Source organism: Cydia pomonella, chromosome 22 (assembly GCF_033807575.1).
Source record: "Cydia pomonella isolate Wapato2018A chromosome 22, ilCydPomo1, whole genome shotgun sequence".
NCBI lineage: Eukaryota > Metazoa > Arthropoda > Insecta > Lepidoptera > Tortricidae > Cydia > Cydia pomonella.
This window is the reverse complement of record NC_084724.1, coordinates 11,411,960-11,428,174: the sequence shown is the minus strand read 5'-3', so window position 1 is coordinate 11,428,174 and position 16,215 is coordinate 11,411,960. Positions and strand designations below refer to the sequence as shown.

At 38.0% G+C, this 16,215-nt stretch overlaps 2 protein-coding genes and 1 pseudogene across 2 annotated transcripts in view; 1 reads left to right on the top strand and 2 right to left on the bottom strand.

Moving 5' to 3' along the window:
* Nucleotides 1-405: 405 nt before the first annotated feature.
* Nucleotides 406-3,831, bottom strand: LOC133530427 (uncharacterized). Its single transcript, XM_061868337.1, has one exon. It carries the CDS (start codon nucleotides 3,829-3,831, stop codon nucleotides 406-408), a length of 3,426 nt encoding a protein of 1,141 aa, XP_061724321.1.
* Nucleotides 3,832-6,326: 2,495 nt separating this feature from the next.
* Nucleotides 6,327-16,215, top strand: part of LOC133530279 (inactive dipeptidyl peptidase 10-like) — a 539,190-nt gene continuing 529,301 nt past the window's right edge. Inside the window, exon 1 of the mRNA XM_061868160.1 lies at nucleotides 6,327-6,732. Within this exon, the coding sequence (XP_061724144.1) occupies nucleotides 6,643-6,732 (90 nt within the window). The 5' untranslated portion in view covers nucleotides 6,327-6,642. The remainder of the gene's footprint in view (nucleotides 6,733-16,215) is intronic.
* LOC133530391 (carbonyl reductase [NADPH] 3-like) lies at nucleotides 10,348-12,806 on the bottom strand (annotated as a pseudogene).

Here is a 16,215-nt window from a genome sequence, read left to right as displayed (position 1 = left end):
GTATTTTAAAGGCTGACCGCCTACCCTTTTGGACTCAGGTGTGTAGATCACGATGGTGATATACAAGCGTGCGGTTTATATGTAAAGTAGTGGTAAGCGGAAACTGTAGCCTCTTCCAGAATACATGTTCTGCAGCCGAGTGTAACTTGTCTGATAGTTGCCTTTAAACAGATAATCCAACATATGCTTCGAATGTATATCATTCATTATAATCAGAATTTCTATGTGCAAAGTTCTTACGGAGGCCTCTTTTATCATTAGTTTTTTGATATGTTGCTTTGCTTGTTCTTTTATGGAAGAGCTGTTAAGGCCACCAACTACCCTCAACAGACCAGATTCATCTAAGTATGGGGTCGGTGTGATTAAAGAACTTTTTGCCTGAATTTCACCTTTCCTTTTCAGATGCTAAATTTTATCTTCATATACCAAAATATATTGGTAGTATCTTATACATCTCATTTTTATTTTTTCCATTTCAGCTGCTGTCAAATAATCTCCTCGACTTGTCTTGGTTTTCCCTTCTTCTTCTCTCGTCTTCAGTAAGTTTGAGAGCTCATGCAATAGCTCTGCACACAAGGCTGCGGCGTAAAGTTCTAATTTCGGACTACTCACGACTCTCGCATAAACTACTGCGGCGTCGACAACGAATGATGCGTCAGGAAACCCATGCAGTTGTAAATACTTGCAGCCTGCTGTGATTTTCATCCACCGTGAGACTCCGATCATTTGCAGTTCGTTCAGCTCATCCCGGTAAGTAACCCATTCATTAACCAATTCAGCGGGCAGTTCTTCATCCCACCCATGGTTGCAAAGCCATAATTTCTGTATCATGACTTTCGCTGTTATGACGACTGGAGCTAGCCATCCTAAGGGATCGAAGAGACTGGCCACATCTGATAAAACTAACCTTTTTGTTACAGGATTCCTGAGTTCCGGTAAGTTCACCGTTATTTTAAAGGTGTCTTCGTTCCTGTCCCAGGTAAGTCCAAGTATTTTTATTACTTTATCTTCCTTTATTTCCAGACTGTTCACTGTTTCTTTACTGTCACTTACCTCTTGTAAGTACTTTAACAACTCTTCAGAGTTGCTTAAACATTTCTGTATGTGAAAGCCACCTTTCTTTAATAACTTGTTAACTTCATTGCATATTACCTTCATTTCAGATAAGTCTTCATGGCCAGTCAACAAGTCGTCCATGTAAACGAAGTCCTTACCAACTGCCGCGCTTCGTAGATGCCTTTCAGATTCATCGTCAGCGAGTTGAAGTAGTGTTCGTACTGCTAACCAAGGTGCTGCAGCGGTTCCAAAAGTGACGGTTAACAGCTGATAACTTTCCAAGTTGCCAGTAGCTTCATCTCTCCACACTATCCGCTGTAAATCGGTATGGTTGTTTGTCATTCTTACTTGACGATACATCTTGACTATATCGCCTACCACACAGATTTTGTGACATCTCCAGCGAATGATGAGGCTGCGTAAGTCAGGTTGCAAGGTAGGCCCCATGAGCATGCTGTCAGCTAAGGATCGACCGTTGTATCCGTTCGACGACGCACCGTATACAGCCCGTACCCTTGTGGCGTCCTCGTCCTCACGAATGATAGGGTGGTGGGCTAGGTAAATCCCTTCCCTTTCATCTTCCTTCTCTTCCTTCTTCATATGACCTAAATTCAAACATTCATTGGTGACTTTCGTGAATTCTTCCTTTAGTTTTCCATTTCTCTGGAACTTCCTTTCTAGTTGTTGGAACTTGTTAGTTGCTTGTTGGTTTGTTTCATCGCAAACCTTTATTGTTTCTTGTTTTGTTTGTTTCAGAGGCAGATGTACTTCATAGACTTCATACTTACCTGTTTCATCTCTTACTGTTGTATTTTTGGAGATTTCTTCACAACTTTCTTCCTCCTTAGACCAAGCTTTCTTGGTTGTGTAAAGTTGTATTTCCAATTCCCAGAATTTTCTTAGTAGATTGTGAAAGCTCCTGACATAATGAGACCTGTTTGAATTGACCTCAATATCACCTGACAAGATCCACCCGAGACGAGTGTGCTGCGCGATTACGTCACCTGGCCCCCTAATCAAACCACTATCTATTATCTTAGCATAGATTTTCGCACTAAGTAAAATATCTATCCTACCCGGTACGTTGAAGGTGGGGTCAGCCAGTTGTATATCCTTAAGCTGTGGCCAATTATAGCCTCTAATTTCCCTTTCAGGCAACCAACGCGTTATAGACCTTAATACATATGCATTGTTTACATTAAATGAGAAATTTGTATCATATCTAGACGTAATCTGTAAATCTACTAAGTGCTTAAGAGATGTGCGATTACCTTCACCAACACCAAACATGACGCCGCTGATCTCGTTTTTCTTTAAACCTAATAAATCGACGACTCTTGATGTTACTAGTGACACCTCTGAACCTGGATCTATGAGAGCACGGAAGACGTGTGACTGACCTGAACTCGATGTGACGTCTACCAGTGCTGTGGCTAACCATATATTCTCACCAGGCTGTTCTCCGCTTGCCACATGCGCTGTAACCTTGGTGACAAACTTTTCTTCGTTTGTGTGTGCAGGCGGATCCTCTTTCGTTGCAGTTGTAACCTGTTTATCTTCACTTACTTGCTCCTTCTCTCTATGTAATAAGGAGTGGTGTTTCCTCTTGCAGATTTGACATGTTGTGTGTTGTTTGCATTTAAACACGGTGTGATTCGGTATGAGACAATTATAGCACAAGTTGTTGCCTTGAACGTGGCTATATCTCTCTTCAATGGGTAGCTTACTAAACTGCTTACAATTATGTATGTAGTGCTTTTCTTTGCAGAAGGTGCATTGCAGATCATCGTTGCTTGCCGTTGTATGAAATGACTTCGGTTTAATACTAGGTGGTTGTTTGTAACTTCTATTTGCAGGTTCTACCATCTCTAGTGTGCGAAACCGCGTTTCCAAGAATTGCTTCAATCTTTCAAATCCAGGCAGATCATCAGAACTATCTTCACTAATTGTCTCTTCCCACTGTTTATGACTGTTGACATCTAACTTAGATATGACGACAAACGTGACGATTGCACCCCACTGATCGGTAGGTAAACCCAAATTCTTCAGCGCGTTCATACATTCAACAGTAGTATCTAACAGCTGCTTAATCGCAGAAGCCGATTCTTGAGATAACGCTCGTTGTCCAAAAAACTTCTTAAAAACGGTATTCGCGATATATCTCTTGTTATTATATCTCTTTTTCAGAATAGCCCACGCCTCAGTATAATTCTCTCCGGTGATTGAGAACTGCCGTAATAATACTTCAGCATCGCCCGTCAGACTACTTTTTAGGTAGTGTAATTTCTGTACGTTTTCTAATGACGAGTTGTTATGAATTAATGCCACAAAAAGATCGTGAAATGATTGCCACTCTGTATAATTCCCACTAAAAGTCGGTATTGAAATTCTAGGCAAACGGACTTCACTATTGGATGTATTTGTGTTACTCACAGTGATTTGGTTGGACGTGTTTACAGGTGCGATTTCAGAACTAAGCTTCAATAACGCCGTCTTTAACTCTCCTTTATATGTATAAACTAACTCCTCAAACTGGTCGAACATATCATCGGCGAAGTACGGAAGTAATTGTCTATCTTCTATTGAAATCGATAAGAGTATCTCCTCGTGAACTGTCTTAAACTCCTTCCAATATGTATCTAAAGTATCCATTCTTCCTTGTACATATCCAATAGTTATCCTTTCCTTAGGCGACTTTTTGTAGTTGCTATAAGCCTTTTTTATCTTTTCATAAGTATCTTTCTGAAGTAATATACGTTTTTCTATTTGCTCCATTGTGTAATTTCACTACCACGATATCACCAAATTAAATACAGAATCACTAAGTTCTAGAATGTTCCAACGCGGCACTCACTTTTTACCGTGTAGGGTAAGCGCATAAGTATGTAGGTAAGTTCGCGCTGCATATAGTACGTAATGTCCACTGCTATCTTATTTTGCCGCTGTATATGTATAAATGCACTATTCCACTGTCCCTTGAAACATGTCAAATCACTCAGTTCAATTTAGTTCGAACAATAACGGTTGTAGAAACATTTTGTTGTAAATCCCAAAGTTACCAATCTATATCGTTCTTTTCACTTTAATTCACTTTAACACTTTATTATCCGCTTTATTGTCCACTTTTTTGCACTGATTTGTCCATATTTAACTCCAAATTACATTAAATTCACTCCGCGAAATAGGTCACCGTAAATGATATCCGTGGTCGATGGACCATATGTTCTAGATGTTAAGGTTCATTTTGGAGTGAAGGTGTTAGAAGAAATTAAAACAGGTCCATACGCTTATGACTATTTATTGCAACTAAAAATGCAGCGGTGGGTTGGCTTATCATAGGTACATATAGGTATACATGTATACGTGCGTATAGCTAATCAAATTTCGACTTAACATAATGCGACATACGAATTCGTAGAATGATCAAGACACGTTTAAGATCTATATTTAACTAAACGATATGTCGAAATTGACTTTTATTTCGATTCCGCTGTGATCCCAGTAAGATCTATCTACGATATTTCTAACGTCAAAGTGGCATTGGTTGCCCGAATCGAGCTGCTTCTGTCATTTATACGACGTACAAACGAGATCTAAATGAGAACTTATCTAAACCAGAACTTATCGTTATCATATCTCATTCTTCGAATCGGGCCGATACTAGTTACTAACTAGTTTGACTATCCAGTTATCTGTAAAATTTGTGGTTACAATTTTTTGTACTGCTTTTTGGATTTTATTATTCTTTTATACCTCCATTACTTCGGAATCTCGCACTTTCTTATGGACAACCATGATCTTATCAATAGAGTATTTATTTAAATATTTTATTGGTATAGGTAAATATTTATACTTATCAAATATGTGTTTTGAAAACATTTTGAAAACTATCTTCGTAAAAATATTAGGTATATCAAATGCTAACAAAATCTGTCATGTTTGTTTACATTATTTGCCATTTCTATTGAACTCTATAGTATGTTTTATTTATTTATTTATTGTTCGGAGAACCAACAGCTATAAATTGTACAATAGTTATATATATAGATAACAAAGAGCCAATTATAGGTTCCCACCAGTAAATACCACCACCACCACCACCAGTAGGTTTGTTCTAAATATTACTGGAGTTGTATGAGTAAATCGATTAAACGCATATTATATGTCAACCACAAAGTGACTTTTAAATAGGTATGTATATATGGTTTTGAATTTGTCAAGCTAGAACAAAGAGAGTACGTAACCTCTGCGTTTATTAGTCTGTCAACGTCAAAATAAAACGAAGAAAAACAACATGACGGATGGGGGGGTTGTCGTTGAGATTCAAGATGGCGAACACGTCTCTAGAATATTTTTTTGTGTTTTGCTCATTCATGTAGTTTAAAGTGTAATATTGATAGCTTATTATGCAGTGAACTATCGTAGAAGTGTGCAGCTAATGAAAAACTAATCTTGAAACGCGTTTAACCATATTTTAATCAACACCCGGCAATCCATCGTGGCTTTTAGTAAAGTCCAGCTATCTCTTTACTAAAAGCAACTACCGAACAACGTCATGCTCTACGAGCACACTTAAAACTTACAACATAACTTGACATTGGCAAAATCATCATAGATTTGATGGAAGCCATATTTTAAAAGAAGAAGAAGAACATGACGGATGCCTACTGGGACATACTTCAAATACTACTCAAATACTCTGAGTTTGTGGATAAATAGGTAATCGATCAAATACCTAGTTACTTAATGTAAAAATGTGTTGCACATCGTGGATTGTGCGAGTTTGTCTAGTAGACGATAAGAAAATAAGAGCAGAGCTTATTTGTTTACTTGGAGTACGTGTTGCGCTTGGAGCCAGGAAGATGGATATTTTCTTACGGAACAGGTTGTTTTATTAAACATTATCAGCAACACAAACTTCGTGAAGACTCGTCTTATCTAATCAAGACAATCTACAATAGCACATAGGATTCGTTTAAATAATGTAATGAAGATTCCGATAATAGCATAGCTAGTAACGGTGCATTATCAATTGATTTCTTTTTATGACCTGATTTTAACTGACTTTCAAAACATAAGTGCTACTGTGTGAAAAAAAATTCTTTTCACGTTATATTGAGGCTTATTATATTATGGTTTTATAAAGTAATGTTTTTTAATAGATATGTTTGTATTGTTACAGGTAGAAAATAACAACTGGACAGCTGACGGTGAAAATGAAAATAAAATCATCAATATCAAAAAACGTTAAGCAAATTCGTGACTTCAATAAAACATTTTGGTGATAACAAATGGTGACACTAAGGTGAATGGCTCTAGATAGACCTAATTGAATGTAGATATAGTATACAACAACCACATTTGTTATAAAATATTCAATCAAAGTAAACATCAGACAAGCTTACAAACAGACGTATGAAGGAATATAAAGGATGAAAACAGTGAGAAATATTTATAAATTGTGAAAAGATGTAGTGAAAGCAAAAACAGGTACGCCTTAGTGCGCAGACAGAGTATACTAACTGACCTCAAATAGTGCTTCGCAAGAGACTACAAGATATGCAGTGTGTGTAAAAGTGCGTCAAGATGCAGACGAACGTGCAGATCGACTCTAAAAATCTACGTCACTCTCCGGATCATGGGAAGGGCAAGGGGGCTTACCGGCCTACTGCAGAGGTAAGTTACATCTATTGAAAATGTTGTTCAGAATATATGTATTAGGGAATGCTCCCAGTACTGAGTTAATATGGCAAGAACCGGGAATTCCCGGTTCTTAAAACTGTATTTGTATAGAAAACCAGTACCGACAGCACTCCCTAATATGTATGTTGTTGTTGCACGTTTCTACAGAAACTTCCTGCCTCGCACAGCTAAACTGTGGAATGTTCTGTCGCTTGCGGTATTTCCGGACCGGACTACGACTTTTAAACCTTCAAAAAAAGTGCTTACTCCCATCTCAAAGGCCGGCAACACACAACCCCTCTGGTGTTGCGGGTGTCCATAAGCGACGGTAATCGCTTACCATCAGGCTATTCATCTGTCTATTTTCCTTCTATATCATAAAAAACTACCTTCATATTGTCCCATCAGACTATGGTCAATTTGGTCAAATATAACAAAATCGTACTGATGACTTATGATGATCTGGTGAATATCTGATTTTGATTATCAACATGTAGTTAGAAAAGAGCGTTTGAGGGAAAACCGACCGCACGCCGCCCGGCCGGTCGACCTAGGTATCGATGGGCGGATGTGGTGGACACGGATCTGCGCGAGCTCCAGGTTGAAGACTGGCGAGAAACTGCACAGGACCGGGATCAGTGGCGAGCAGTAGTGTTGGAGGCCAAGACACACTTTGGGTCGCTGCGCCAGAGGAGTAAGTAAGTAGCAAGTAACATGTAGTTCACGGAATTTGAAGGATTATCACTTTTGAACCTTAATGCCATCACGTAGAATCGAAGAGTGACAAAGCTTCAAATTCCGTGACTATTTCTATGTTTCAATTTCAAATAATATGTCCAGAGGCAGTGGACATCGTTATTTCTTAGCGGTAACCGTGATACAGTCCGGATGGGCTATTAAATTTCATAAGTAGGCTAATTGTCACTCAAATTATCGTATTATTTTGTAATCTAGTAGTATTTCTTTTAATACTGCGTCGATGGCAAACAAACATACGGCTCGCCTGATGGTAAGCAGTCTCCGTAGCCTATGGACGCCTACAACTCCAGAAGAGTTACATGCGCGTTGCCGACCCTAACTCTCCACACCCTCCTTGACCACTGGCAACCTTACTCACCAGCAGGAACACAACATAGTTGTTACCTAAACATAGCGTTATAAAAAGCTTGTTAGCCAAATAACACTAAGTCTACTTATTTATTTATTTAATCGTATGGCATTATATATACATTGAGGGCAATCAGAGTGTAGCCTTGCTGTGTTCAGGTCCTCAGCAGGCCCAGGATATGAGTGGAGCGGGCAGCGTTGGATTGATGGTTCCGAGGTGTAAACCGGTTCCGAGCCTCGATTAATAGCACCATACATACCAAACAAAAGGGTTTTATAGAACTACATACTTATTCACCTACTGGCTGTGCCGGCGACTACGCCCGCGTGGATACAGTTTGTGTAATTTGATAAGCAGTTGGCTAAAAAAATACATCGGTTTTCTTTTGATTTTTAAATAAATTGAAAACTTACGGAAACTGTAGTACTTTCCTATTATACTGTGGTGTCAACTACACCAGTTTATAGTAGTGGCGGATTCATCTCGTTTTATCGCATAGTCGTAAAATCTTTTGTCTATAGGTGCCGCTTCACTGGAGGGATATAAAAAACATTTCTTTCCTTCTATAAACTTAGGTTTACTATCAACTTTCAGCGAGATAGGGTGGAATTCAGTGGCGAGCCTCAATACCTATCCCTTGAGGTTCGGAGCTTATATAGCTTGCAAATATGAATCTTTTTCAGCATTTTTACTTGGCCTTTCCATATACTTATATGCGCACATTTTTTGAAATTTGGTGTAATTTTTAAACCCGACGAATACAGAGGGATGTTATAAGTTTGACGCCAATATATGTCTGTCTGTGGCATCGTAGCTTTCCAACAGATGGACCGATTTTAATGCGATTTTTTGTGAAGGCGAGTTTCCTTGCGGTAGTTGTTAGCTATGTTTGATGGAAATCGATCCAGCCGGTTGAACAGTATCAGCTCTTTTTGGCATATAGCGTAGTCCGTATTTTTTTTTAATTTAATAGTTATGTAATTTCAAATACGTACTATTATAATTTATAATGTATGCTAACATGGAACTGATCTGATGAACTTGTTGACGAAGAATACTACATGGTGTTTGAGTTCAATAGCAAACTCTCGAATATAAATTATGATATGTGCGAAGGACAGGATGTGCACTCAGAATTAAATAAAAGATAAAGTTTTTTTTCGAATTACTTGATTTGAATATTTTTATTTCTAATTAATCTTAATTATGATCTGAGTATAGTTCGCTACAACGCCTTTAAATGATTTTTAAGTTCAATTATAAAAAATTCATTTCATTACATTTGACTTTGTCGACTATTAAACACAATACTATTAGACTAATACTTCTTCCTCGCGCTGTCCCGGCATTTTGCCATGGCTCATAGAAGCCTGGGGTCCGCTTGACAACTAATCCCAAGATTAGGCTCTATAGTTCTTACGAAAGCGACTGCCATCTGACCTTCCAACCCAGAGGGGAAACTATTAGGCCTTGGTGGGATTAGTCCGGTTTCCTCACGATGTTTTCCTTCAATGAAAAGCGACTGGTAAATATCAAATGATATTTCCTACATAAGTTCCGAAAACTCATTGTCATTGGTACGAGCCGGGGTTTGAACCCGCGACCTCCGGATTGCGAGTCACACGCTCTTACCGCTAGGTCATCAGCGCTTTTATATTATTACTAATAATAATAAATTACTAAATACTATTGCCTAAGTCTACTCTAAGGGTCAAATATAAGCACAAATTTTCTTTTCTATAAATACCACGACCTAAATCTGGAAAGTCTTCTTTCTAACGTCAGAGTCGCTGAAACCAGGCGACTAAATAAATAACTAAGAGCTATGAAATATGGTGTTTGAATGATTACGCATTTTCCGGATAAGTAGGCAGACATTGGACTCCTCGATGAGAGGCTGGCGCCGTTCTATTTACTGAAACAATGCTTTATACCCGGAGGCCAATTTGAACTTACAGTCTGATATCAAAATGATATCTAAATGATGTTATTTGCGTCTGCATTTCGCCGATACTTTTTCATACATATTTTGGCGAGAGTGAGATGCACGGGTGGATCAGAACAAAATTACATCATTTTGATATCCAATGTAATTTTCAATTGGCCTCCCGACTACCCAGCGTAGATGGTTATATTCTTGAGGAGTATCTTTCTATGTTATTTTGATATAGTCTTTACAGTAGTTTTGAACTACTGAAAGGATTTTAAAGATTGACTTGTGTGTCGATTATTTTTAACGCAGATTACTTGCGGCTTAGTATGGGAGTGCCATCACAGTATCTCACTGCAGAGATACCTACTCAAACCGCTCTAGCAATAAAAGAGCTTAAAGCTTGTACGAAAAATGAAATTTTTGTCTAAAACTTATTTAGACGTGAATTCTTTTGATTTGGTCTAAAAATAATGTCTCTTTATAAGTGCAATATGAGTAAAACACATTAGACATAGATAATTTAACATAGATAATTGAAAATTATCCATTTACATATTATTATACTTCCTTATAGTTTAAAAATCACCGAATAGTGGTATGTCAGTGGATTGCGCCAGTCCTTGATTTCTTTATCGTACCAAAAGTACTGTCCTTTTACCGACTGATCCATGTCCAGAACCACATACACCGGAGCTTTGCTGGCCTCTTAGATTGTGTCAACGCCCATTCCACGCGTCAAATCCAGGGTGAATAGAATTTATTGAAATGTTCCAGTCAATTTCTCTTTGTTGCACGATAGTCAACGCGCAAAGTGCTATCTTGGAAACCCGATAAGCAAGCAATTGGGTTTGGGTAAAGTCCTCTGGTTTCAACGTCCCAGTTTTCACGGAGTCTAAAAACCAGTTGACAAACGCATCAATGTCAGCTTTCTGCACATCCCTAGCAGTCAGTCTAGCGATCCAATTTTTGTTTCTCAAATTAGAAATGTGTCCTAAATCGCTTGAGATGTTTAGGACTCTTGCATCAGGATTCAGGATCGGGTAGAAGTGCTCCTGAATTGTTAAGATGGCCTGGTAATTGGTATTAATTACTGGAATTGCCTCTTCATAAATGATTTCTTTCCAGTGTTCTGTTAAAACAGCGGCGTTGTTAATAAGAATGTCCAAGCCTCCATGTTTGTTTTTTACATAATCCGCACATTTTTTGACACTTGATGAATTAACCTTTTGATTTAAGCTTTTCAATCGCACCGAGTCCTCGTCGCTCATTCCTTGCTGTTAAATACAGGGTTTTTACTCACCGTTTTAGTAATTCTTCAACAATTGCGAAACCGATACCTTGATTGGATCCTGTACCTAACTAATGCAACTTTATCACTCATGATTGGATCTTCTTTGCTGTCGTAATTTCTTTTCACGAGAGTTTCTACGAACTGAATTTAGAAGTGTATTGCAATTGTTATGTATGCGTTAGGACGTGAACGAGTTATCTCTAGTACACTTTAGATATCACTGCCATCTGATCTGAGTGAACACATTAAGTGCAGTCATCGGACATTGTAAATAACTTTAGAGTGGTTCGATCTTGATGCATTTACTCGTAATGTATCTTTAATTGCATTTTAAACTTTACAAGCATGTTTTAAAGTCGATATTACAATGTATTATATTAAGGAAATATTAATAATATTTTTGGTTATGTTATCATAAATGTTAATTTTGTTACCTATCTGGTTACACGTGTATAAATATCATATGTAATCGAGGTACGTACAATATTGTAGGAGTTGCATTTTATCACGATTACTACGATACAACACGGTACACGATTACATGCCTCCCATTTTGTCGTATTTGGAAAAAAATTCTAAATGGGGAATTGGGTTCGCGAGGTTAAGTTATATCACTAAATTGTATGGAGTCAAATTGTATGTACGAAAATTATTTAGGTAAATAATGATGATTCAAGTTGTGGCTATTGGCCCAATTATAAGAATAAAAAGAAATAACGAAAGAAATAAGAAATATAGAAAAGTTCTGGTTTATATAGATATCGATTCGGGTAACCAATTTCACTTTGACGTTAAAAAGATCGTACTCGTAGATAGATCTTATTGGGATCACAGCGGAATTGAAATAAACGTCAATTTTGACATGTCGTTTAATTATCGATCTTTTTAAGATCTTTCCAAGATCTTAAACGTGTTAAATCATTCTTCGAATTGGGCCGTGTATGCACCGTTTTAGGATAATTCATTAATATACTGAACGTCCGGTTATTAATGAATAAACTTCTAACCACCGATAGGTCTAAATAATAGTTTACCGAATACTTATTGTAAAATGGTTAAATAAATATATGGCTCAGATGGTGATTAAAGTATTTTATTCTCCATTTTGTTCGAGCCTTCCTCCCCTGGTTATCTTAAACGTAAATTCACTTTTATCACCCCCCGTCCAGAATGTGAACTCCGTTCCTCCCGTTCTCTCAAACTCTCGATTCCTTCACACCGTACTGGTTTTATGTCTAACTCTTTCGCCGTTGAGGCAATCCGTCTCTGGAATTCCCTCCCTCTCTTTATTCGACAAGCCCCAAGCAAACCCGTTTTCAAACGACTACTTCGCAAGCATCTTCTGTCATCATCATCATCATCATTTAAGAGCATGGCTCTTGTCGGTGGAGTAGACGCCAGTTTTCGCGGTCCTCGGCCAAGTTCTTTAGGTCCCTGTAAGACACGACATTTACTTTTCCTTTTAGTTGCTGCGTGTAATTTGCTCGTGGTTTTCCTCTTCCTCTTCTACCTTCGATCTTGCCTTCCAAAATAGTTTTAAAGAAAGTGTCGTGTCTTATCAAGTGACCTATCATTTTTCCTCGTCTATTCTCTATGGTCCTCAGTAGGTTTCTCCTCTCTCCAACAATTCCCAGCACTTCCTCGTTCGTTTTTTTCTCAGTCCAACTTATTCTCTCCATTCTTCTCCACAACCACATCTCAAAAGCCTCCAAGCGTTTCCTATCCTTCTGCCTCATTGTCCACGTCAGAAGAACTTAAATAAGGTTCACCGTCATGTATATGTACATAATTATATGTATTAGTCTATCTTTTATACATTATATAAGTAGTAGTATTTAACTATTTATATATTTTTAATATTATTTGACTTCACGTTTAATTTTTTCCTTATTATTTGTTATTATTTTTTCCTGCACCAACATACACAAATGTCTCTGTTTGACCCAATGGTTGACTGGTAGAGAATGCCTTTTGGCATTAAGTTCGCCATTTGTACATTTTTCTTTATGTGTGCAATAAAGTTTAAATAAATAAATAATAAATAATAATTAAAGCGAAGAATGGTGCTAGCTATTAAAAACGTAAGAAAAGATCGATTATATCGAAAATCATAAAGCTTTTGCTAGACCAATAAGTCCATTTTATGAACCAGCCTAAGGTGCCCTGTCGGTTGTTAGAAGGTTATCCATTCAATTACCGGGTAGGTTATCCATCAAATTAATGTTAATGATCGTATAAAAGTTCGACAGTTCCCAGCAGTGAATTTTCATCCCTCCACCAGAAGATTAGAACATATCAATATTATTCTGTCTCTCAGGCGTTAAGCTGATTGTCATTAAAAAGTAATCACCATAATGATTGATGGAGCTCACAAAACTGCTTAGTCATTAATATTGCGCTTTTAAAACTCATTTGGAAAATCCTGTAGATTACATATTTTTTTAGGCATGTCAAGTTGCGATTTCAGTACTATGCCCGTCCTTAAGTAACGATGTTATAAGATACGTAAGATAAGCAACGGCATCCAACTTCGTGTAAATACTTTGGTTGACTGATAGCACTTATAAATCAGCGCGTCTCACTCGGACATTCATTAGCGTGAGCCCGAACATTTTGAGATAATACAGTGTTATGAGAGTTTATTAATCTACTGCTTGTTGGATCGCGTAGTTTTGTCATAGCCAAGAAAGGACTGTGCGGTCAAGGAATTTATTTATTTAATCTTTATTGCACAATACATGAAGGTACAAATGGCGGACTTAATGCCTTAAGGCATTATCTACCAGTCAACCAATAGGTTAAACCAGAAAGATTAAGTAGGTGCAGTGTCTTTTAAAGTAAATGAATTTGTCACCGACACTATATATGAATATAAACTATATATTGATAAACTTACACGTATACTTAATACAAATAAACATACATATATTAATACATACATAATTATACCGAGTGTGAATCATTAAGTTGATGAAGATGAAAGTTTGTCAAGGAAATACTTACGCAACATGCGCTTGAATGTGAATTTGGTCTGCGCTTGTCTGATAGAGAGTGGGAGAACGTTCCAAAGTCTGATTGCCTGAACAGTGAAAGAATTGGACATGAAACCCGTTCCGTGTTGGGGGACAATGAGCTTAAGACTACGGGGAGAGCGAAGACCTGTGCCTGGACGTGGGGTAACAAATTTAAATTTCGAACGGAGATAATCTGGGGCGGACGGGTCAAATAAGATTTAGTAGAGAGTACATAGAATACGAAGGGACCTACGCTCTCGAATAGGGAGCCAATTAAGTTTTCTACGGAAAGAGGAGATATGGTCATACTTACGAAGTCCGAACACGAACCGAATGCAGCTATTAAGGAGCCGGTCAAATTTATTCAAGGAATCTTGAGTGAGATTAGTGTAACAAACATCAGCATAATCAAGGACAGGCTTCTGCCTGTTACGTATTTGTCCAAGAGCTTGGACGAGGAGAGTTTTTGTGCTGACCGGGAGATTTTTTTTAAAACGATAGAGTGCTCTTAACGTGTTAATTACTCTACGACTGACGTCGGACACCTGAGGTTCCCACGTGAGCCCATTGTCGATTGTTAGTCCCAGGTTCTTCACTTGCGATGAAAGCGGAATAACTTCTGTTTCAAAGAGAACCGGTGCCAATTCAGCAGTATTTACCAAAGCAAGTAAGCGGGTGCTGCCAAGTAATATGGCCTGGCATTTGGCTGAGTTAACTGTGATTCCAAAGCAATGTGACCAAGTGGAAATACGGTTAAAGTCTAAGTTTATTTCAGCAATTGTCTGGCCCAGATCCTTTGCACTCGCTTGGGTATAAAGCTGCAAGTCATCAGCATACAGATGGTAAGAGCATTTAATTTTAGAAGTAATAAGGTTAATAAAAATTGAGAAAAGAAGAGGTGAGAGAATTCCGCCCTGTGGAACACCAGAAGTAAGAGTGCACCAGTCAGAAGACGTAAGATCAGAACGAACCGACTGACGGTGGTCCTGAATTTAATTTCAGTACCATTTCGTACCTTGTCACAGTATATAATGAGGTCCCTAGCGACTTTCATATTGAACCTTTTGTAAGAAATCGATATGTTTTCTAAAAGACCTACGTATTTGTCCATCGCTTCGTTCAGGATTCAATGCACGCCCTCAGCGTAAATATGTCATTTTGCTCCATTGTGAGACAATCTACTACGCCTGACTGCCGCGATCCCGTCATGCAGTCACACCCGCACCATAACCACATTGAGATTAGGTACATTAAAAATATACATTTAATATATTAAATAATTTATTATATTTAATATATTATTATTTAATATATTAAATATATAAGTTTAAATTCAAGCAGTGTTATCGTCTATGCTGTACCAAATTGAGCTCCTTGTTTATGTATATCTACACAGTACAGGCGTTTTCAAAATATACATTACCCAATACAGATTTGTAATTTTAAGCTTGAGTAACGCGCATATGACTCCTGGGGGTGTAGCCAACATGCCGATCGTTTACTCTCCGTAGCGAATGAAACGTAACTGTCACTGTCATACTAATATGGAAAAGTGATAGATAGACACAAAGCGTTCCGTTGTCGTAGCGCAAGCGGTTCTCATCTTGGCTAGGCACCCTGGAGAAGCTAAGCGTTCATATTCTATGATAACTGCTTACCATCAGTTAAGCTTAAGCTATATGCTTGTATGCCAACTACATGATATTTTTTTTTATTTTTTTATATACCACATCGGTGGCAAACAAGCATACAGCCCGCCTTATGGTAAGCAGTCACCGTAGCCTATGGACGCCTGCAACTCCAGAGGTGTTATATACTCGTAATCAATATATTTGACATAATCGACTACGGCTTTATGTAGCGTTATACAAACAAATCAATTTGTACATTCACCAAAATCTACTCAGTAATTTACGACAGATACGACATTCATAAGTAATAGGCTGCCTTTCAGGGGAAGATGAGCGAAGATGGGACGAACCGTCGTGTGGAAAGCAACCAATAGCAATGTTTGTATTCCACGTCTCTTCTCCGCTCCGCTGAACTACAAACAGTGCTATTGGCTGATATCCTCGCGTCTCCTCTCATCCCTGCTTATTTGTTTCAATGTAAGACTAGCCTTATAACCCTT